The sequence below is a fragment of the Pezoporus wallicus genome, unplaced genomic scaffold, assembly GCF_028554395.1.
Source record: "Pezoporus wallicus isolate ANWC-B61680 ecotype Strahan unplaced genomic scaffold, APGP_CSIRO_Pwel_v1 contig_8542, whole genome shotgun sequence".
Lineage (NCBI taxonomy): Eukaryota > Metazoa > Chordata > Aves > Psittaciformes > Psittacidae > Pezoporus > Pezoporus wallicus.
The window spans coordinates 3,056,669-3,079,847 of record NW_026640148.1 but is presented as its reverse complement, the minus strand read 5'-3'; the positions used below and the strand labels follow the sequence as shown (position 1 = coordinate 3,079,847).

General features: G+C 47.1%; 1 protein-coding gene across 4 annotated transcripts in view; it reads left to right on the top strand.

Annotated features, from left to right (window-relative positions):
* Nucleotides 1–23,179, top strand: part of SRGAP3 (SLIT-ROBO Rho GTPase activating protein 3) — a 112,370-nt gene that overhangs the window by 79,542 nt on the left and 9,649 nt on the right. For 3 of the 4 annotated variants that reach the window (XM_057417729.1, XM_057417731.1, XM_057417732.1), the window contains exons 7-15: nucleotides 8,046–8,267; nucleotides 8,756–8,857; nucleotides 9,104–9,301; nucleotides 10,592–10,676; nucleotides 13,060–13,087; nucleotides 16,892–16,994; nucleotides 19,588–19,648; nucleotides 20,053–20,130; nucleotides 21,196–21,330. In XM_057417729.1, coding sequence (XP_057273712.1) covers nucleotides 8,046–8,267; nucleotides 8,756–8,857; nucleotides 9,104–9,301; nucleotides 10,592–10,676; nucleotides 13,060–13,087; nucleotides 16,892–16,994; nucleotides 19,588–19,648; nucleotides 20,053–20,130; nucleotides 21,196–21,330 — 1,012 coding nt within the window. Of the gene's footprint in view, nucleotides 1–8,045; nucleotides 8,268–8,755; nucleotides 8,858–9,103; nucleotides 9,302–10,591; nucleotides 10,677–13,059; nucleotides 13,088–16,891; nucleotides 16,995–18,883; nucleotides 18,915–19,587; nucleotides 19,649–20,052; nucleotides 20,131–21,195; nucleotides 21,331–23,179 lie in introns of all 4 variants that reach the window. The other variant, XM_057417730.1, reaches the window with a different exon arrangement.

The following is a 23,179-nucleotide window of genomic DNA, read 5'->3' as shown; positions in this document are numbered from 1 at the left end:
TGGCACAGAGCGTGTCTGCCCTCCCTCCGTCTCCAGTGGCCTTTGTTTTGTCCTTCAGAGAGGAAGAGAAGAAAGCAGAGACAGATCCAATTAGACTTGGACCCAAAGAGCTGTGCCTCTTCCCTCGAAAGAAGCCTGTGTTTATATTAAAACGCCTGGGTTCATCTCTCATTTCTGTCATTAGCTGTGTGACCAAGTTAATCTCTTTGGCCCCATATGTGAAGTGGAGATAAAGCTGCTTATCCATCCCTCTGGAGTTCTGTGTGAAATGGCTGTGAAATATTTTGAAATGGTCACATGAAAGATATCACTAGATTTAGTGGGGTAAAACGTAACGGTCGGTGTCAGTACGTCCTGAGCCACCAGAACTTGTTCAGCCTCCTGTAAATCCTTTTAAACCAGCAGCTTGCTTCTCTATGGATTAGTGTGTTTGGCATATCTGAGGCAAACAAGCAAGTAAAAGAGGGGAATTGTGAGCAATTTAATATTGTTACTGCCAAATGATTCAGTCCCTAGGAAACTGAGCTGATGGCGTTGTCGTTTTTCACATGGTCAAGTGATGCTTATTGAAGTTATGGAACAGAAATGGCAGTCAAAGTTGTTCTGCCAAAGATCTTCAGTTGCCTTTACTTACTGCAGTTTTGAAGCAGTGTCAAGAGAGTAGAGGCCAGAAAAAATATATATATAAGTGTATAATACATCTTTAAAGAAGGACTAAAGAAAAAATGAGGAAGAAAGGGAACAGAGCAGAGCAAATAAGAGCTATTTGTTTCCAGCTAGCACTGGGTACTGTGCAGGACTAGGAGTTAAGCTGCTGTTACCTGGTAAGTAGGGTGATCGATGGCAGACTAGCAGGGATGCTCAGGTTTTAATCTGGGACTTTCCACTTGCACCAGTGAGGCACAGGGTCCAGCGCCGTGCCAACAGCCTTGGCAGTGGGACTGGCTGAGCTGGGCTGTCAGACACCACGGCTGTATTCCATGTGTGGGGCTCAGCCTGCCAGATAAGAGGGAGACTCAAAGGTGTGGAAGCCACACACCGCTTTATTAGGATCTATTTTTAGGCATCTCCTGCAGCTCATGTCACGGTTGTTTCTGTCGGTGGCTAATGCCTGGGCATGTCTGTGCCTGCAGAGCTTTGCTTTGTGCAGCACTTTCCCCGTGTGACTGCACAGGGATGTTCCCCTGGTCTGAGCAGCTCTGCATGATGCCACTTGCTTTAATGAAGAGATACTGATTTATACAAGCAGCGGGTCTCTTGTGGGGGTTTACTCTCTTGTTTGAAGTGATTTTTTTCCAGCATAAAGAGCTTTCCAGTTCCACAAAGGCACAGAGGTTCCTCCCACCCTGTCCTTTGGCTGGGCTCTCTGCCAGATACCAGGCTTCTGCCAACCCCGAGAGCCAGGTATGTTTTATCATGGAGACTCCATGCAAAGCATCGTCATCACCACACTGTCCTGCAGAGCAACATCTGTAACTCAAAACCTGAGCTCTTCCAGGAGGAGTGTTTGTACAGCAGCTTACCACGTGTGCAGCTGCAGCTAGGAGACTTGGCTTCAGGGTATTTCAAATAAAGTCAACAGTGCAGCAATAAAAAGAATAAACAGCTTCCACCAAGAGGAATTAGGCTCTCTCAAGAGGCTCAGTGCCTTTTACTCCACGGCTCCTGTGTCCCCCTTACCCAGTTTACCGCAGGGGCAGCAGTTTGGGAATGACACCACAGCCCACAGCTGTCCCTGTGGCCAGGGAGGGAGCTCTGGAAAACAGAAAATAGGTGTTTTTAGGAGGTGCTGTCAGTGACTTTGCAGAGAGCAGTGAGATGGGGAGCTACACAGACACATGAGTGACAGCGCTTCCCAGTGGGAGGCTGCAGTGGATGCCAGCGATTGTCCATGACTGCACATGCAGGGGATGCTGTGCTGCCCTGGGGGTGGAGAACAAAGCCCTCAGCTGCTGTGGCTGCAGAGCTAACCCTTGAGCTTTAACAGTGGGGCAACAAAACACACCTGAGCTTACAGGGAGCCCCAGGCAGTAGTCCTGGTGTGTGAATTGCCAGGGCAGGGCAGAGGTTGTCAGTGGAAATGGGTAATAAAACCAGAACTATCCATATGCCTTTAAATGCTTTATGCATTTCAAGAGAATTAATGGGGTAAAAAGGGTTAGATATGTATGACTTCTTTCAACACAGAGCTGCTGTGGATGCAGGAGAGGAGGGGAAGGAGCTGCATTTATTTACTTGATTTCCTTTCAGGAATTTCATAGGATCATAGAATTTTACATAAAATTTCACATAATTTTTTCATCTACCACTACCCCAGTTTAGTAAACTTACATTACTCTTCTGTATGCAACTAATAATTAATAATAGCTCCCTGTTTGTAAGCAGGAACCATAAATCATCATACTCTAATAACTAAGCTGTTCTCACAGTACTATATTAAACTGCAAGAATTGAAGCAATACCCACTTCTTAAATTTTGCCAGGCCTGGATTTTAATAATATGGCAAACCTATGTTTTTTTGCCAAAGTTTGCATGTAGCAAACAATTTATTCCTCACGTGGATACCACAGACATTGGACGTAGCTTGCTAAGTTAATTAAGCCCATGTGCTGATTGTTTTATGATTTAGAAGTGTCATGCAGGCTGTAAATCTTACTGTCTGAAGACTATGATCAGTCTTTGTCTGATAGACCTTGTTAGACTGGTACAAAAAAGCCACAGTACTTTCCTTTAGAGAGCAGATTTTCTTCTTGATGCTTCGGGTTGTTTTTCCCAGTGGCTTGAAAGAATAGCCTTGAAGTTTTCATGTCCTTAAGAGATCGATTTACCAATGCATTCATCTGAAAAACAAAACCAAACCACCACCCCCTCAAACCCAAACAAGCAAAAACCCTCATCCCCAAAATCCAACCCACCAAACAACCGCAAACGCCATCGAAAAGCTTCCAGAAAATCCACATGGGAGAGGGTATAGGTTAAAAACCCTCCAGAAAGAAGCCTGCTCGGGGGACCATAGAGTTAATTAACAAGAGTTAAATTCAAAAAGGACTACGTAATATTTGGCTCTGTAATACTTACAGTTAAGGAACCTTTGATTAGAGATAATCAAATCTCATGCTTCAGGGCGCGAGTTGATTACTGCAAGGGTCAGGGAGGATCCTGTCCTTCCCCTGCCGTACCCACACATCATTCCCTGTTTGGCTAAAAATAAATCAGTTGTTCAGGAGTTTTTATGTCTTGGTTGCTGCCTCAGGCAAAACACTGAACTTGATGGACTGTTCCTCTGGAAGAGATTTATGGCGACTGTCAAACACTGCAAGCCAGGCTGTGGCGTGCATGGGGGACCCTTCACTCAGTTCAGGAAACACCTTAAAAACATGTACTTGTTACTGGGTATAGGAGAAAGCCTGCCTGGCAGCATACATCACATCCACCTAGTGTTATGGCATGGGCTTCCCCATTCCTGGCCTCAGACCACAGAAACCTAATAGCTCCCCGTTTAATGTGTTACGACAGCTGATGTACTGTGTTGTGATACAGGCATGGTTTTGTTGTGAGTCAGATATACAGGAACTCACAGTGGGAATCCAGGGTAGTTTGGTCCCGTGCTGTGCCAGATGTGCAGGTCACACCTTCACCCCATGCAGCTGATGTCTGGGGTGTGAGCTGCGTCGAGCCCCTCCATGTGGGTGGTGTCTGGGGGGTGATGCCAGCATTGGCATTTTGTGGGCAGGGGAAGGATTTTGCCATGTGGTGCTGGGCTGCAGCACACCTCTGCATGGCGAAGGGACCTGCCTGCAGGTTGGTTTCAGGTTCTTTCAGCTCCCTCTTTGCCAGAAGAGCTGCTTATTAGATTTGGATAGGCTTCAAATTGCTAAAACTTTAAAGATAGGGTCTTTCATTGCCTCTCTATTTAAGAAGTGCACTTTCTAGGAATGCACCCGCTTCCCAATGCTGAGAAGTTCAGCAGCCCTTGAACCCCCTGGTGCAGTGTGGTGAGTGCCTCCAGCACTGCATCTCCTCTCCTTGGTGCTGCCATGCGCTTCAGCATCCCCAGCAGTGACATCAAACCTGCAGGGGAATGAATGTTAGGGGTGATATTCATCAAAGGGAGAAAGCACTTGCATTTGCTTGCTTCTTCCCATCTTTTCTGAGAAATTAATTGTGGTCGCTGATGCGTTTCAGCCCTTTCTGCCTTCTCCTGGTGTGGTTTAATTTCCTTTGCTGTCTGGATGCGTCTTATAGCGCAGCCTGTTTGGTGTGGTGCAGCATTGCTTTTTCACAAGCATTTCTCATACCTTGGCTACAATACCTTTCATAGCAGGGTTTGTTTCGATGCTACTCTGCTTTGAGGGAAGTGCAGTGATTGCAGGGTGCAGAGATGTGACTGTTTTCTGTATATTTAACACCCAGCAAATAAATGTTCTACATAAAAATGAACGAGAACAGCCTGTTTGTATTCTCTTTGAACATTCTTCCTAAGATCTGAAGGTAAAGGTGTGAGTTAGGCTCTCACATAGCACCCAGCATTGTCATGGCCAAGCACAAACATCATTCTGTTAAAACATTATTTCATGTTTGTGACAGACACATCAAATATCTTTTAATTATTTAACCAGCGAGGAACCTTTTAGTGTTTCCACTCCTATGTCTAAAATGGAGTTACTGGCACTGGGATTCACAGCCAGCAGTGGTCTTCTGCAGCCCCTGGCACCACCTCTGGTGCAGCTCCAGGGTGAGCAGTGGGACACACACACACGCATATATTTGGCTGCTTCCACAGTGTTTTGGCCCAAACCAGCTTGCTTGAGCTCTGGGGTGTCGGTTTATTTCTCGACTTGAACACTGTAATATTTCCACCCCTTGCAGGGGTGTTACCAGACTTAATGAATTAATATACTTAGAGCTTTGAGCTCTCCAGATGAAAGGCACTGCAGAAGGGCTAAGGATTATTATTTGTGGTTCTAATTTATTTTCCATCAAAGGGATGAGAGGGGTGAGAAAATGCCATTTGTTCTGGAGCTGGGAGCAGGAGCTTGAAGTCTTTTTATTCTTTCTTTTTCTTTTCCCCTCCCCTTTGTGTGTTTCTCTGAGAATTTCATGGAAGTCCCTGAGCTGTCTTTTCTTCTCTGGGCACCAGTGTGTGAAGCAGCCGGCACAGTGTTAATCACCAGGGACTTCAAGGGCTGTAGCATGTTAGGGAACTGCCTGCCCTGGTTTTCAGTAGCAACTGATTTCCGGGCATTGCAAATAACTGCTAGCTTCAGCGTGAGTTCCGCATCAAAGTAAAGGGAAGATTTCACATGGAATTCTTTCTCAAAAGCATCTGGCAACACCCTGAGCCCCATCTCCTCGGGTTCTGTGGCATTCAGTGATTTTCCTTTGTAACAGCTCAGTTTTGTATGCTTTGGGAATTCCCACCCTCAAACAGCAGCAGATACTTTTTCCTGTTATTTTCTTTCTGTCAATCAGCAGTACTTTCCAGGGGATGGGAGAATGACAGCGAGGGGATGGGAGATGCACTGGGAAATGTGCGCAGTCCTGTTTTCAGGATGCAGAACTGCAGTCGACTGGTCATGGAAGGAGAGTAGGGTCTTCTCCAGCATTGACATGGGGGTCTCAGCCTCAAACAGGCTGTGGGGGCCAGGTCCACGCCCGTGCTCCAAGCACAGAGCTCACCTCTCGTCTCCTGAGGCTCCTGGCTTGCAGGGTGCTGAGGACAGCAGGGCAGCTGGAGTGCTGTGTTGCCTTGACTCATCGGTTTCTGTGTGCAACCCTGGAGCGCTCATACAGACATTCATGCAAAGATTATTTCCTGGGAGAGACTCGTGGCGCTAGAATGAGGTTTTGCCCCAAGTGGTGAAGAGAAATTTGCCCTGTTTTCTTGGTTTTTATGTTGTTTGGTGATTTATTAAGGCAGAGCTGTACCAGTCCTTAACTGCCTGTGTTTTCAACTAATAAGATTAGAAGCTAAATAGAAGCAGGATAAGTGGTGGATTATGACCGTTCGATAGCTCCTGTAAAAATCCTCATTATTGGATGTGTGGTTTCACTGCCTTAAAAGACTAGATGGGGATAGGCAGGCTGTTGTGTATCTGTGAGCAGGAATCAGCCCACTGTGGTTTTACTGCTGCTTTAGCACAGACTAAATCAAATACAGCTCTGCCTATGACTTGATCTGAGCTGAGGGTTGTCTCTTCGGATCGGCAGACGGCACAAGATGACTTCTTTGTGCTTGTGGCACCAGCTGAGTTTTCAGATTTCCCATTTTGAGTTTATCAATACTGATATTCTGATGCAGAATCACTTTTTGTGCCTTTCTGCACCGGTTCAGTTAATGCCTGTGGGTGCTGTAAAGCTGGAGAAGGTGCCTCTGAAATGACAGCTCCCAGCAGGAGCTGCTGTGGAAAGCTTGGTCTTGTTTTGGGTCCTCCTGGCTGTGGCTTTGGTGGGGATACATTGGAATTGAAACCACTCACTGTAAGCCTGCTAATGCTGTGCTGGGGGGGCTGTGTTACAGCTCAGACAGTGAGAACTTCCTACTCATTCCTTAATCTGTGTAGCAGATTATTATTCTGCCATATAAATTGTCCTGTGATAGTTTTCAAGTAATAAGATGTTGCTAGCCACGGTTAGTTTGGTGCTGCATGCCATGGAAGGTATTTCTCATGGCTTCCCTCTGTTTCTCTCACGGAGGTGCCTGGGCACATCTCTGTAGACTGCAGTGTTTGCGTGTAGAGGTACCTGAACAGCTTCAGACCAGGAGTGTGCCACAGCTGTACCTGTGCTGTGCCAGGAGACAGGAAGGAATGCACTGGGGATGTGTGATTATGAAATGCTTTGCAGAGGATAAAGCCATAATCGTCTAACTTTATGTCCTCTATCAGGAACTCCAGCCCTCTGTTACATCCCAGAAGTACATGTGCTTGTTTTGGACTGCAGCCCTTCTGTTCCACTGCAGTCTCTTACAGCCCCACAGCATGGCTCAGGCTGATGTGTTGCACTCCTCCTGCTTCCAGCATCCTCTGTCCTGCCTTTTCCTGCAGAGCAACATCTGATAACCTCTGGATTTTGGGTGCTGCTTTGGTGTTTATCCTTGCCTCACTCAGGACAGAGCCAGCTAGTCAGACCACAGCCCTGCAGAGATTTGCTCTGTCAAGGCTCCCATCAGGGATGGGAGGAGGGTTGCTGAGAGTTGCTTTGTAGCTCAGCTGTGATTAAGCATTCGTAGCAGCAAATCCCTATGCTGTTGCTATACTTAACATGCCAAACTCAATTATATTGAGAAGAGAGTTTAAAAACAGGCTTTTCTCTAATGTACAGTAGTTTGGCAGCAATTAGCTCCGAGTTTTATCATTTTCCCCAAGGTGAACATGAGAATGATCAGTTATGCAGAAAAAGCTGCTCCATCATGAGAGAGGAAGGCAACTTCAGAGCGAGGATAAAAGCGTTTGCACATACTGCAGGGCATGTTTCTCAGGGCCACCTTCCTCGAATGTCCATCTGTGTTTGATAACTTTGGGAAAGGGTTTCTTTGTGTAAAAAGTGCTTGCAGGGCAGTTCACAAGGTGAGAAGGGAAGCCCTGGGGGCAGGCAGTGGCACAGGACCTCTGGGCACTTCTTTCCTGGGGGTCTCTGTAGGGGTTGCCTTCAGTTGGGCCTCTCTGCTCACAGTAGCCCTGGGGCTGAGCCAGCAGCCAGGAGAGCTGTGCTTTTGGATGATTATTTTCCTCTGTCCTGTCTGAAAAGCTTCTGTGCCCTTCCCAGTCAAGTGAAGGGTATGAAAGCATGGTGTGTTGTCAAGGTCCAGTGTGGGGTCGCTGTACTGCCTGGCTGTTTGCTCCCTGGTACCTCTTCTCCTTCAGTCCTTTTTCCTTCTTGCTTTTTCATATGGTATTGAGTACACTGTTAAATGTGCCCTATTGCAACAGGGCTAGTGTTTCTCTGGGACACAGAGTACTTCTGTGGGTGTTTAATGTACGCATGACCCTCCAGAGCAAGGGTGGGAGTGTTTGTGTCACCATACCCTTCCTTGGTGTTCCAGTGCTGCGATCTGGGATTCCACGCCAGCCTCGCTCGGACCTTCAGGACATACCTGTCTGCTGAGTACAACCTCGAAACCTCCCGCCACGAGGGCCTGGACATCATTGAGAACGCTGTGGACAACCTGGATGCACGGAGCGACAAGCACACCATCATGGACATGTGCAACCAGGTCTTCTGCCCTCCGCTGAAGTTCGAGTTCCAGCCTCACATGGGGGATGAGGTATTGTACTCACCCAAGGGGCTGCAGAGCCCTCGCAGCCTGGCTTGGGCCGGGTTTCTCTTCTTAACCATCACTGTTATTTCTGACTCCTTATCCCTCTGTGCTGTCTTCACACACTGCTATTCGTGTTTCCTTTCTTAATGAGACACTTTGCTCATTAGAGCTCCTCCTTTCAATCTGCCTCTTACTCTGTATCTCTGCCAATTAGAATGCCTGTGGTTTGATTCTCAGCTGAACTGCCCAACAGATTTGTAAAGCAGAGCTTTGATTTACCTGCTGTAATTGGAACATTTCAGAGGGCTGCTTTCAGATGCTGGGTAGAAAATGCTTTGTGCTGGCCCAAGCCCAGGGCACTGTTGATGGGAAACTGGGTGATATAGCCTCCCTGAAGGCAGTGAGGAGCTTGTGGGTGCTGGAGGGAATCATTTGGGTATTTAAATGTGTATGTATGATCAGTGCATAACCCACTGAATGCTCTCCTGTCTCAGGTGTGTCAGGTCAGTGCCCAGCAGCCTGTGCAGACCGAGTTGCTGATGCGGTACCACCAGCTGCAGTCACGACTAGCCACCCTCAAGATAGAGAATGAAGAGGTAAGAAGTTGCTCTGGGTCTTGTGTTGGCCTCATGGGCAGCATTGAGCCTTTGCCTGTTATGCAGGGGGTTTCTTGGGGTGCTCAGGTGTGGAGTCTGTCTAGCAACGATGCTGAGAGCACCCACTGACTGCAGCGAGGGCAAGCACAATCCTGATGCTTAGGAGCTGTGTGTTGGCCGTTTGTTTTGGCTCAGAATATGTCACTTTCCCAGTCTGCTTCAAAACCCTGCTTCTTTTTCTGATAGGTACGAAAAACTCTGGATGCCACAATGCAGACTTTGCAGGACATGCTGACAGTGGAAGATTTTGATGTTTCAGATGCCTTCCAGCATAGTCGCTCCACTGAGTCAGTCAAATCGGCTGCATCAGAGACGTACATGAGCAAAATAAACATCGCCAAGAGGAGAGCCAACCAGCAGGAAACTGAAATGTTCTATTTTACAGTGAGTCTCATCTCATGCGATAGAGGACACAAAGCATTAATTGCTAGGGCTGAGTACAATTTAAGTGCTCATTAGGAAAGAGCAAGAACCAATTCAGTCTCTTTAAGTATTTGTCTTCTGTCTGATTTGGGTTTGGAATGCGTTCTTCAGTGGTAGGGTAATGCATAGGGAATGACAATCCAGGGTCTGCCTTGTTCTATTTGAAGGAACAACCGGAGCAACCGGTTGTGACTGATAACTTAGAGATCTCAGTGCGAGTGGCTCAGAGCAGGGCAGCGGGCTCCAGCCAGCCTCGCACTATGTCACCATTCAGTGCCTGCTCCTAGAAGCCTTTACAGTTTTGAACCATCAGTGAAGCCCTTCCTTTTTTGACTCACACAGCTAAAATTTGCCTTGATCCATGGGGTGAACTGAAGTATTTGCATCTGATGCTGGATGTTGGAGGCTTTGTGACAGCTTGGGTTTTTGTGCACTGGATAGAGGCAGATCTAGGGTACTCTGTTACAGTGCTTGAATATAAGTAATAAGCCATTAGTTCAGCAAAAATAGCCCTCATTTAAGCATGGTTAATAGGCTAAAGATAATAGCATCTTGTGACATATTACATATGTACAGAAAAGCTTCTACTTTCTCTTAACAGTATTATTATTCCAATTCGGGGGGGGGGGGGGGGGAGGAAATTGCAATTTTTGTTAGAGTTGGGCTTGGGGGTTTTTTTTAATGCTTTTTGTAAGAATTTGATCTTTCCCATTCTCTTTCCTGTTCTATCTCCTTCTCTCTCATTCCTCTTATCTGTAAAATTACTTCTCCTGAGTGTTACTGGGTGTCAAACAGTCTCACAATGAGACGAGTTGTGCTGCACAGTTAGTGTTGCCCAGCACATAAAGCGCCTGTCCTGGGGAGGTCTCATGCGCTGAGAGTTCTCACTCTGTAGCACTTTTTTTGCACAAAGGCAGTGGAGGGAAAGCCTCTTTTGATTTTCCGGGCCGTTCCCAGAAGGCTGACAAAAGAAAGCTTGCTTTGAACTCTTTGGACCTCCTTGCGTTCCCAGGCAGGAGGTGCAGCACCAAGGAGACCAGGCTAATAAGATCATCAGGACTGTGGCTGGAGCAGTGAGAAGTGATTAGACCGCGCTCGGCCCTGCGGCGCATCTGATGTCTGGGTTGTTAGAGCCTGTCAGCCTCGCCGAGCCCCCTTCCAGCAGCCCCCCGGGCAAACGTGTACATCAATGACAGGCTGTTTTTTGCCAAGAGTCTTTACCCACCTTGTTTGTTTTATTTCTAATTCCAGAAATTTAAAGAGTATTTGAATGGCAGTAACCTTATCACGAAGCTCCAGGCTAAACACGACTTGCTGAAGCAGACTCTTGGAGAAGGTGAGTCGCGGGGCTAGGTCCAGGGAGGAACCTTCTCACCACAGGAGACAGTTTTAAGCCAGGCGTCATCTTTGTGTTACCTGTGTCTGTGTTTTCCTGAGTGACTGATGGCTTCTGCGGTTGGCTGCTACTACTAAGATTAACTGGTGACATGCTAAAATCATTATTTCCTTGGAATATTACTCTTTTCCCACCTTTCTTTGGGAGTGCACTTACAGAGATTTGTTTGAATCTTTGTGTGTCCTAAAGTGCTGTGTTACTTCTCCAGCAGCAAGGAGATTTCCCACCCGCTCCAGCCCTCTGCCTTTTTCTTTCTCTCTCCCTTTTCCCCCCTCTTAGTGCAGCCCTGAACATGTCCATTTTCTTGTCCTTGATGCTGTGTTTCTATGTTACAGATTTGACAGCAGGAAATGTCCCCCCTGAACACAGGTTTTTGACTTGCTCTAAACTAGAACTGCAAAATCATCCTTGTTTTTAAACTAGTTTTTTCCATAGGAGGCTTTTATTACCCACATTATTACATACACACAAACAAGCTTCATACAACAGAGGGGTAGTACCTCCTGGGGGAGGCAGGAGCAAATGGCTCTAGGTGGGTTAAATTGCTGCTGGGGTAGTGATGTGCAACCATATCCCTTGGAGAAGCTGTGAGTGCTTTCAAAGGGCTTTAAAAAATTGCATGATTTCCAGTGTAAAGAAGATAGATGTGAGTTGTGTCCCAATGCTCCAAGCGGAGAGAATGTATTTAAATTAAGATACACAAATGGTCCATGGTCTTGTTTTAATGATACAGAAATTGGACTCCTCATTGCAGAGTTAATAAAAAAAAAAAAGGAATAGCTTTTTTTTTTCTGTTTTGCCAAACGTTTTCTCTGCCAAATTTATTTCACCTTAAAATCCTTCTTCTAGTTAGATCCTGCGGTATGATCCACTCAGTGAACACTGAGCCAAGTCAAGGCACAATATGTAAACACAAAGCAGGCTGCAAGGGTAGACACTAACGCACTTGCTTTCCCCAGGAGTCTCAGAACACCATGTAGCACCTTAGCCCCTCATCACCCTGCAGCAGCAGGTCAATGCCAGCCCTTCTGCATCCTCCTCCAGTGTGGGTCTGAGTTCAGGCTTTGACTTCAGCAAAGGGGATGCAGCACGTGCTGCACAGAGATTGGACCCATATAAACTCTCCCCCAGGATCCCAGATCTTGATGCAGAAAAGAGCTCCATTGATTGGAGACAGTGCCAAGACTCCTGTGGATTGGTGCAGATGAATCTGTTGAAGGTCAATTTGATCACCATCCTGCTCTCTCACACAAGAGCCATAATTAGGAGGAAGAGTGCAAGGTCAGGTGTTTGAATTCTCTAGAGTTGTACAAAAAGCCCCCATGGAAGACTTTCACATGAAAGCTGTCTGAATTTCTCCCAGGCCATGGGATCATCTTGCCGTGTAGGCGTTCAGCAAATATTTAGCCCAGAAATACCAAATGCTGCGTTTCAGCATGAGCTGATTCTCATTAAGAAGAAGTCTGGATTTGCAAAATACTTGTGTGGAATTCATTGCTTTTTCAGTGAGGAATTGGCTGCAAGCTTGCTTTCCGCAGATGCCAAGGGAGAGCAGGAAGGAGGCATGTGCAGCCAAATGCTTCCTTTTATGTGTGTAGAAAGAAGAAGAATAAATCAGGTTTCCTGGCCTTGGGAGAAAGGCACAAACGGAACGTGAAACTAGTTCAGATTTTTTCAGTGGATTGACAAATGCGCTTAAAAAATGAACAGATTTTATCAGTGGTGATAGCTGCCATTTATTTGAGATCCAAGCACTAAAAATACACGAAGGGAATGAGAATATTGACAGCCAGAATAGAGTCTGCCTGATGGTGATTAGATAGGCTGTTATCTCCCAGGGAAAGCTGGGGAATTGAATACTCTGCTGCATCCAGGTGCTATTAGTGGTCCTCCATGAGGCAGTTGGATAATCTCAGGGGCCTCCCTGGGGGCTTCAGCCCTTATCAGACTGCCCCTTTTCCATTTGGCTTGGCCAATCCCCAGCTGGTGTAACTGAGCACTTATTGCAGAGGACCCGCAGTGCATCTGGTTATTTACAAGATGGGCTTCCTATTGCAAATAAACCTTTAATATCAGTGGGATTTGAAGACATTTTCCCTCTCTTGTGGCTGAATCCTGAATTTCCAACATGTCTTTTAGTGGTGGGGGCTTGTATAGCAGCCAGCTCGGCATCTCCCCAGTCTGCAGGGCATGTTCAGCTGCTTCTTGCCAGAAGCCTTTAACCTAGGGCTCACAGAACCAGGAGTGAGTGTGTGAGTGTGTTTTAACAGTCATTTGGTGGTGACTAATGTGGAGACATGATAGAGACTTGTGTTTCTTACAGGTGAAAGAGCTGAATGCGGAACAACCAGGTGAGCGGTTTCTTCCACTTCATCTGCTGCTGGGAAGGGCTCGCTCTGGCAGGAAGGGGGTGGCTGTGGGAAGGGTTGTTTGCTTTGCTACTGACACAGCTTGGCAGGGCTCACATTTAACCAGGTGCCCTGGGCTGGCAGGCTGGAGGGCAGGCGATCCCAGGCTCCCCACATCACTGCCCTGCTCCTCAGCCGCATTGCCTGGAGTGCGTTAATTAGGGTGATGACAAACAGGCCCTTGTTTTTGCTGCAGTGTAATTTCTAGCTGGCTGGTTTCGAAGTGCTTGGAAGCTCTGTGTCAGCACGGTGCAGTGCCTTGTAGCATAGCTGGGTTGTGTTCACATAGTGCGACACTGGGTGCCTACCTGCTCCCTACTGCCCCTGTTCATTTGAGGACTTTGATAAGTCTCTGCAAGCCTTTCCCAGCTCTGGCTTCCTTGCCTAGTAGTGCAGTGCATGCCTGTATTCAGACCTTCATCCCTGTAGCAGGAGGTAGTGTTGGGGTTGGATATAACAGGGAGGAGACTTTGATCTGTGTCCAGTCCATAAAGCATCTCCACAGCTTGCCATGAGTTTTCTGACAGTAAGATGTGGGCCAGCAAACGTCTCCCCAGAACATGTACAGTCTTTCTGTGTTATCTTCTTACAGCCCTGTTTCAGTTTTTAATGAAATACCATACCAGCAAAAAAAAACCCCAGAAACAACATCCCATGTCAGAAATGTTGCAGCAGATGGCAAAGCCTGGGCTGCTTTTCCAGGCAGGAAAGAGGCTGCCTTAGCACAGGGCGGCAGGACAGCAGGATGCCTTCTGGCCGGAGGGAACTGCGCTGCTGGCGCCAGGCTGAGTGGCGTCAACACTGGGCACCCACTGGGGTGGCAGAGCAGGGCAGCAAGGTGCTGTGAGGACAAAGAAGGGCCTTTCCTGCCTCACATCACTGCACTGATGTGCTCCGAGGAGCTGCCCTTTACTGTGCTCCCAGGTCCCCTTTGCATCAGCACCCCTGCTGCATCCTTTCCCTGTGGGTCCTAGTGCTGCTCTGCAGCACCCTGATGCCCTTGGTGCCCCTGGTGTGTTTGCAAGCACAGGGCTGGTGGGGCTGCACACAGCCTGGGAGGTGAGCACCTTGGGGTGTGCCAGCAGGGCTCTGCAGAGCTGGTTGAGGAAAGCACAGCTATAGGGCTGTGTAAGCTCACAGGGAGAGTTTGCTCTGGAGTTCTTTGTTTATCAGGAGTGAGTACCCATGGGGTAGTGGTGTTGCAGGCCAGAGCAATCAAAGGAATGAATAGCAGCCTCCTACATGAAGGATGATGGCACAACTCCCTGCTGCTTCTGTTTGCTTGTGCTTCAGCAGTTGTTTTTCCTTCACAAAGGAAAACAAACAAGAGACAATCTCCTTGTGTGAGGCAGTGATGCAAATGTAGGCAGAACAACCTTCCCACCAGGTAGAGCCCGAGGCCAGGCTGCCCTGGCCACCTTGCACTAGGGCATCACCCAGGAGAGGAGATTACATAGCAGCAAACCACGCTGGGGCTGTTGTCTGCAGCACAGGCCTGCTCAGGTGATGTGCACTATAAGGGACAGTGGTCATTTCTGCTCCTCGGTTACCAGTTGGAGGAGTGGTTAGAAGCTATAGGAGCATTGAGTCCAATTTCCTAATTACAGGCATCTGATTAAGGGACCAGCCTATCACAACTGTCACCTTTGCATCGTAGCTCTGTGTAAATCATACATGCCCATTTGACTTTGCTCTGTGAGAACTTTTGCATGAAGGCTCCTAGCACTCATTTTGTTTGCATTTGCAGTCATGATCTCTCCTCTACAGACATCAATACAGCTTGAGGGTATAGGACAGATCAGAAATTGGTTGGAGATAGAGATTTTATGCTGTTTTTCTCCCTTTATTAGATCCAGGCATTTCGTTTTTAATGTCCTTCATTATCAGAAGAAGAAATAAAAATGTGAATAGCATTAATGAAAGCAGCTCTCATCACTGGACTAAAATAAGTTACACGTTTCCATGGCCTCATTTCCAGAAGTAATAGGTGTCTGTTACCCTTCCTGAAGTCAACAGGGTCTTTAAGGTCTCTTCTGCACTGATGAGCACTCTCAGTCACTGGCTATTAGGGGGAGGGTCAGGCCACTTCCAAGTGCTCATGCCTACCTTTTCTGTTCTTATAGAGGTGCTGGTGGGTTTGCTTATCTGTGGTGACTGGGCTCACCTTTTTGTTTGGTGGCTTTCGTCTTGGGAATGTCTGCTGGAAAGATGAAAACCCATTCACGTCCCTGTGAATCCCAAACAGAAGTTAGCTACAGGGAGGTTGAGATGTTCCCACTTTCCTATTTCAGGCTGTCTGTTCCATTTAGGAGACCTCATAGCAGCCTTTCAGTATCTGAAGGGGGGCTATAGGGATGCTGGGGATGGACTGTTCATTAGGGACTGTAGTGATAGCACAAGGGGTAATGGGTTCAAACTTAAACAGGGGCAATTTAGATTGGATATAAGGAAGAAGTTCTTTACTGTAAGGATGCTGAGGCACTGGAATGGGTTGCCCAGGGAAGTTGTGAATGCTCCATCCCTGGCAGTGTTCAAGGCCGGGTCGGACAGAGCCTTGGGTGAGATGGTTTAGTGTGAGGTGTCCCTGCCCATGGCAGGGGGTGTTGGAACTGGATGATCTTAAGGGCCTTTCCAACCCTAACCATTCTATGATTCTATAAACAGAACACCCTAGAGTTTTCCAGGGATAGCTGTGGTTTATTCAGATATATCAAGGAATATATAGGAACTCTTCAGCTGCTCTCAGTGCTTTTTCAGGCTGATGGAGCACTGAACTGGTGGAGGTAGGAGGCAGGTGTTAACAATCCTGCTGAGCACCAGAGCCTTCATTTTACGATGACATTTTACAGTGTCATCCCTGGCACTAGCACAAGCACTGAGCAGCAGTTTTGATACTTGGCATCTCGGAGAGAGAGAATTGTAGCTGCAGATTGTGGGTACCCAAGACAGTTAGGACCAGCTGTGTTTAGCAGCTTTGCTACTCTCTGGCTTGAATGAAGCAAGTCCTGTATGAAGAGTGTTCCTGGCCACCCGTTGTTCATTCAGGCTGTGGTTCCTGGTGTAGTTACTGCTCTGTCACTGTCTTACTTCTGGAGACAACTGTTTTCCACCATAGGAACTAGGGCTCCAGGAAGCCTGCAGCAACAGCTAGTTAGATTGCTGTATGTGGCTGCGGCTCAAGTGTGTCTGACATGGAAATACTGGAAGAATATGTGGATGAAAAGTGGTTGGATGGATAGTAGCTTGGCTTATTGCTGTTAAGTGCTTCTATTATCAAGATTAACTTGAATTTATGACTTAAATAAAGGCTATGGTCTTGACCTTGACTTAAAATAGTGAACAGCTCTGATTTTGTGCCAGGCAGCCTACAGGTTGGCTCTGCTACTCTTCAGATACCCGCCAGCTGCACCCGGGCTCAGCCTCACCTTTGGGACCTGCAGAAGTGAGGCCATCGTGGCGTGGGCTCCAAAATGAGTTAGCTAAGTTAGTGCTCGAGTAGCACTGTATGATGTGGCGGTGCGGAGCCCAGTGCTTTGCAGGTCCCCTGATCCTGGGGGAGCCATGTCCATGCTGGAGATGCTGAAGCGTGAGCGGCTGCAGAGTGCATGGAGCCACATGTCGAGTCCTCACAGAGGGATTTTTCTGTTTGATTTATTTCTTATTCTTGGTCATAACCTTTGAGATCTCACCCTGTCATTGCACTTACATTGGTGTTTTGTTGATTTATTTTGTTCCATTTTCTCCCAGGCCCCCATGTCTTCCCCCTAAGCCACAGAAAATGAGGAGACCTAGGCCTCTCTCAGTCTATAATCATAAACTCTTTAACGGCAATATGGAAACGTTCATTAAGGTACTCGCTGGCTGACAGTAGGAGTTTATGAACGCTCTGAATGTAATGGTGGCTTTCCTGTCCTAACTGCTGGCTGCTTTCCTTCCTCGGGGGTGTCTCTGGTCTGCCCTGCACCCAGCTGACGTGGCCAGTACAAGCTTAGCCTCAGTGACAATTTCTCTCCATAGCTGTCCTCATTTATTCCTTGCATTTCTCATCCTGTCACCAGCACAGAGGCAAGGTAGCAGTGAGGACCCTCGTGGCTGGTGGTCATGCTGGCAGGCGGTGTAGCACAAAACACTCATCATCCTGTGCTGTTTCCACCCATGCTGGGAAGGAAGATCAGACTGCCCCTCAAAGGATCAGCAGTGCCTCCCACCTCCCCCTTTTCCACCCATTTTTCGTGGTCATTTCCCCTGTAGCTGAGGCAGACAAAATAACTCAAGCTCCTAGAAAGTGCTTCCCGTTTGTAAGCCTTGAATTGAAATACTACACATATGGCTGGCTGTGTGGGAGGGTAGACATGCTATCCTTATCCTTAAATAAAATACATTGATAATAACCAGCCCAGCTGGCTCATCTCTGTGCCAATGGCTGATCAGTGGCTGGTGCCATCTCGTACAGCTCGGCACTTACTGGGAGTCTGAAGGCTCCTTCCGCAGCCCCAGCAGGAGGGAAAGCCGGCAGCGAGGGCAGGCAAGAGCCATGGCAGTGTGGAGCTGTTTGCTGCTCCCATGGGAGCTCTGCAAGCACCAGGAGAGGTGACACTGCAGCTTGCACTGCAACCCTTGCCGGCACTCAGCCAGGGCCCCAGACTCAGCTTCCAGTGCTGGAGCAAAGCGATTCCTAAGCGGCTGTGAATGGTCTCCTCCAATCCTCCAGTCTCCTCCTCCTCCTCCTCCATCACTGATAATGTGCAGCCTTCATAAATGTGGGCTAGAGTATTTTCTTCATTTAAACTGGGATGAACCCAGATGAACTCAATATCAGTGCAGTCCCAATGGAAGGGGCCCTGCCTGTCCCAAGAAATTACCCAGAAGAAGTGATTTGAGGAGAAAAATGAAGAGCTGTGGATGTGGGATTTGTCCCAAAGGACACCTCCAGCTATCTATCTGCTAATCCTCCAAAATCCAGCACTTTGCTATTGCTTGGCTGCTGGAAAGATTTCCAAAGGAAGTAATGCAGTTCCAGTTGCTTAGAGTGTTTAAATCCTGCTCTGAAGAAAGCTTTAGTGAAAACACTGTAGGAAGCACTCATGACAAACTGCTGGATTAGGTAAACTAATGGGCATTGTACATCTCAGATTTATTCTCTTAGGCTCTTTTAGTGCAACCATAAGCCTAAGGGTGAAGTTTATAAACAGTGCACAGTCACAAGTAATATACAGACCTGACTGACAAAGCCAGTAATCCCTTTAATACTTGTGATTATTCCTTCCTTAAACTGATTTTTATGTCCAGCCTGTCTAGGGCTGTGGAGGAGGAATTATCTGCAGTGGAAATTCATCTGAGCAGACGGGTGTCCTGTGCCAGCACGGACTTCTTACTGACAGTGCTGTGCTGCTGGGGTTGTCCTCGAGTCTGGGACACAGGGTCCCTCACACCAGAGTAGCTCTCCCCAGAGCTTTGCCTGCAGCCCGGGCAGCATCCCTGGGCTCTGAGAGTGCCGCAGCATCAGGGAGGGAGGAAATCCAAGAGGCTGTTTCTGCAGGTCGCTGAGGCTTGGGTGCAGTGTGCCAAATGGGGTTTGGAAGGGAGGGTGCACAGCCTGAAGGCTCGGGTTGGACTTTGCTAAGCTGCCATTGCATTTGAGCGTTCATGGCCTCCGAAAGAGGTGCTCACCTCTAACTGAACTTATCCTTGCTTAATCTTTTCTTTTTCTCCCGCTCTGCTGCTTTTTTGTGTTCTCAGAGGAAGGAGGAATGCGCGAACAAGAAATCAGGTATTTACCGGAGGCCCGTCTATGAGACGAAGTAAATTAACCAGAGACATGCAACCATGCTCTAATGGAAAAAAAACAACCAAACGAAGCCCCTGAGGAAAATAAATGTCCACTTAGGCAGTCAGACACGGCTCACGTTTCTCCTTGAGCTCCTTCCACAAGGGGCCTGGAGAGAAGCAGCTTTGAAACACAAGCCAAAGCTCACCACAGGTTCAGATACCAGCAGTTCATTTCATGCCCTGTGGTGTTTTGGTGTTTGGGTTTCTTTAGCGGCTGCTGACAATGGCTTTTTAGGTGAAAATAATGTTATAAACTCTGTTATTGGAAGCCTGTTTCATCAGATATGGCACAAGTTTTATTTCGGCTCAGCATTACACCTTTGAAATTCAGTAGCTGTGATCCTGTTGCATCAGTCCCCGGTTTCCACCAGATAGTGAGCAGCAGCCTTTCACGCACTGATGAAAGCTTTTTTAGTGCATAGCTGACTGCACATAGTATACTCAGAACTTTTTGATGGCTTAATGTGCGTAACACCTCCTTTTCTTACCTGTCCTCTTACTAAACTCCATGACACTGAATTTCACATCTCTGGTTTTGCGATCTTTAATGCATTTCCCGTGTTTTGTTATCAATAAACCAGTAACTTTTAACTTTCTCCTTTCCTTTCATGAAGGATTCAGGACAGGCTATTCCACTTGTAGTAGAAAGCTGCATTCGTTACATCAATTTGTATGGTAAGTTGATTCAGTAATTCTCACAAACTTTGTGCAAAGGAAATTAAGTATTTGTGGTTAGCAGTGAAATACAGTAGAGATGCCTACAGCCCTTGATACACGGGCTCATGTAATAATTACAGTGCCATTGCCTGTGATGTAGCATTGATGGCTGGCAAATATTTAGGTGGTGTTAGCACTTACTCAGGTTAAATGATTCTCTCATGCCCCAAGCCAATGGGAGCCCTTTCAACACTTTGATCTGGGGGGCCTTGATTGGAGAATACAAGCAGGAATGAATTGTAACAGGCCTTCTTGTTCTGAGCTTTTCCAGGTGCGTGGACTCATGGTTTCTCCTGTTCAGTACCAGAAAGCACCACATAGACAGTTACAGAAATCTCATCTAAACCATTGTTCTTTTCCAGGCCTTCAGCAGCAGGGCATTTTCAGAGTCCCTGGCTCCCAGGTGGAAGTCAACGACATCAAGAATTCATTTGAGAGAGGTGTGTTGCCAGCATGTGCAGCTACAGCTGGGATGCTCTGCTGGGAGCAGAGATGGTCGTTGGGAGTTTCAGTGTGTGGTGGGTGCATTAGACATTGTGTAAAGCCTGTGCTGAAGGCTTTTCTGCTGAGACACAAGGAGCTTTTATCCCCTTCTAGCTATCTCAGTGTTGTATCTCCAGCAGTAGTGAAGAATCACTTAGGGAAAGAGTATGAGAAGTAGGGGTAGGTGCAGAGTTCTTTTCCACTGTCATTAATGAGGAGCATGAGAGTCATAAAATAGTTTGTTGGGATCCATTTTCCTCCTTCTTGCAGTGGTTTGTCAAGGGAGGAGCAGCATTGCTGTGTGTACCTGGGAACAGTATTGGTTGTGGAGTTGCGGTGATTCTGTTGAGAAAATCACATTGAAGGTGCAAGGCAAGATAGGGCAGAGCAGTCCTGCTGTCAGCAAGTGAAGGTGGAACTGTGAAAGGGACAGTCTAGATGGGAGTAATGGCCTACGTGGCATTAATCTTTGAGAGCATTGGAAGGCTCAGGGTGAACGTGGCCAGGAATAAGGCAGTGATGGGATTCTCAAAGGCTGGAGGATCCAACTCCTTTAGGCATTGAAAGCCTTTTATAGATGTAAGTCACTACAATGCTATCCAGAACCGTTCAGTCTGTTCCAGAGGCATAATGGCACCCTCCAGTTAAGCCTGTCTTCTCGGGCTTTCACTCACCATCATTTATCTCTGCTCAGCTCTCTGTGCTATTGCTTTAAATGCAAAAAGCACTGGGCTGGAAACTGTGAAGGAAAACTGATTAATAACATCCTCAATTTCAGGAAAGGTTCAAAATACCCACAGTAAGCAGGTTTTTAGTAGGTAGGGCTATAGCATGTCTCAGCAGGATGCTGTATAAGAATACCTTATTAAGCTCTTCTCTTGCTGGGAAAATGCAGAGCGTTACCACACAGAGGAGGGTTTTCTGTCTGTGGGAAAGTCAGAGTTTCCTCTAAGCTAGCTAAAAACCACATATCAAGTCCCACTCAGTAGTAATGCTGGAAATGAAAACTCTTCTCTGGGCAGGCGAAGATCCCCTTGCTGATGATCAGAATGAACGGGACATTAATTCAGTGGCTGGAGTCTTGAAGCTGTATTTCCGAGGACTGGAAAACCCCCTCTTTCCTAAGGAAAGGTTTCAAGATTTGATATCTACTATAAGTAAGTACATGTGACAGCTCCGGGGAGAACAAGTACAAGTAAATGGGGGTCATTAATTGCTTGAACAGGGTCAGCTGTGGTCCGGCCTGCACAGATCTGCGGGTAACAATGGTTCCTGTGCCTGCCCATCACGTGTCACACAGTTGTGGCTCCTGGGACCCAAAGGAGTTTTGCTGCTTTAGCTCAGTGTCTTGTAGTAAACATAGTGAAGATGAGTAACTCCTGGCTGCTCACAAACCTTCTCCAGCCCCTGGATCTACAGAGTTGGTTTCAAGCTCACTCCATCAGCTATTCTCCAAGTGTTTGCTATGTGGATTCCCCATACCAAAGGGAGCCAGAAAGTGCTCTGAGATGTGAGGGGTTTTAGTCACAAAGGTCTGGGATTCCTGCCAGGGAAAGCCCAGTTACTTCTGTCCTGTCCTGAATTCTCCTCCCAGCTCCACTTGTTCTGGTGTAACTGAAGAAACAGATATCCCAGCTGGGGTTTATTTCTCTCAGTACCTTGTAGTAATGACATACATTTATTGGCAAGTCATGGCAATTACTCCCTGGGGGAAAAGAAGAAAGCAGAATGAATCTGATGTTTCGGAGATGATGGAGGAGGGTGTTGCATGCTTTGGCTACAGGATGACTTTATTTTACAGGCATCAGGCTTGTTTTGGGGTTCGAGTGTCTCAGTACATGGGTAGCTTCAGGGGGAATGACTGGCAAATATGTACTGATGTCCTGCATTTGGCTTTCACTGCTCATGGCTCCTTCCCCCCTTCTTAATGTGCATTAGTGCTAGAGATTTAGTGATGTCAAGACAGACAGATGATATCTAGAGGGGAATGATGCAGGGATGGGCTTGTTCCAGAAGGAGAAGAATGTGTTTTATTTGTCAAGAACAGTTGTTTTGTACATTAGCTTTAGGAAATTCACTGTTGCCTTTCTGTTTTATGTGTAAAACAGGAAACACATCTGTAACATGGCAAAAGGAGCTGTTTCTGCACCAGTTTTATGCCCCAGACAGGGATTTTTAGCCTGGCTTGCAGTGCTTGCCCCAGCTGCCCTCCCCAGGGGGCTTGCAGCAGCAGAGTGCAGAGCCTGTGAGGGCACAGCCTGCAAAGAAGGGGCTGGATCCCCTTCAGTGCCAGGAAATGTGCTTGGTGATGTGATCTGTGCTTGCTGATAGGCTTGTGCTTTGGAACCATCCCTATTTAATGCCAGTTTGCACAGTTTATTAAGCTTTTGGTTTTTTTTTTGTTGCAAACATCATCTGTTAATTTTCTGAACAGTATCCTCTTTTCTCTGTTTTTTCTCATCTTAACAAGAATTTTCCTTTTTCTCATCTTTCTTTTCCTGCTGCTGTTGCTACCTTGCAATTAAGGATGGAGTTTAAATGAATTAAAGTGCCTTGTTCCCATTAAAAATCTGACCTTAAGCGCATCTGACTTTCTGCCACATAAATAGAGGCTGTGTAATTGGTGTCACAATCCAAACAGATTGAGGAAGCCTTCCTTCTTTGAGAGCCGCTGCTCAGTAAAACGCCACCCTCGCCGTAAGAGCTTCTGCCTCATTTTGTCATTATGGTGGAAAGGTTAAATGCAGCCCTGTGGTTTGGGGTCCCCAGTACAGTGCATCACAGAGCCACCCTGATTCCCTGGGCTCCTGATAAGGTTATTCTGAGCGAGCTTTTGCAGCAAGTGCTGCTTCATAAGTCTGAGGGCCTCTAAGTGTCCGCGGAAGCTGCCACGCTGATGTGATGGGGAAGCCAGGCTTGCTGGTGGCAGAGGAAAGGCTGGTTTTCCTTTTGCTTATGGGGGACTGAGAGTTTGTATGGATGTGTTTCTCAAATGCACATGAGAAA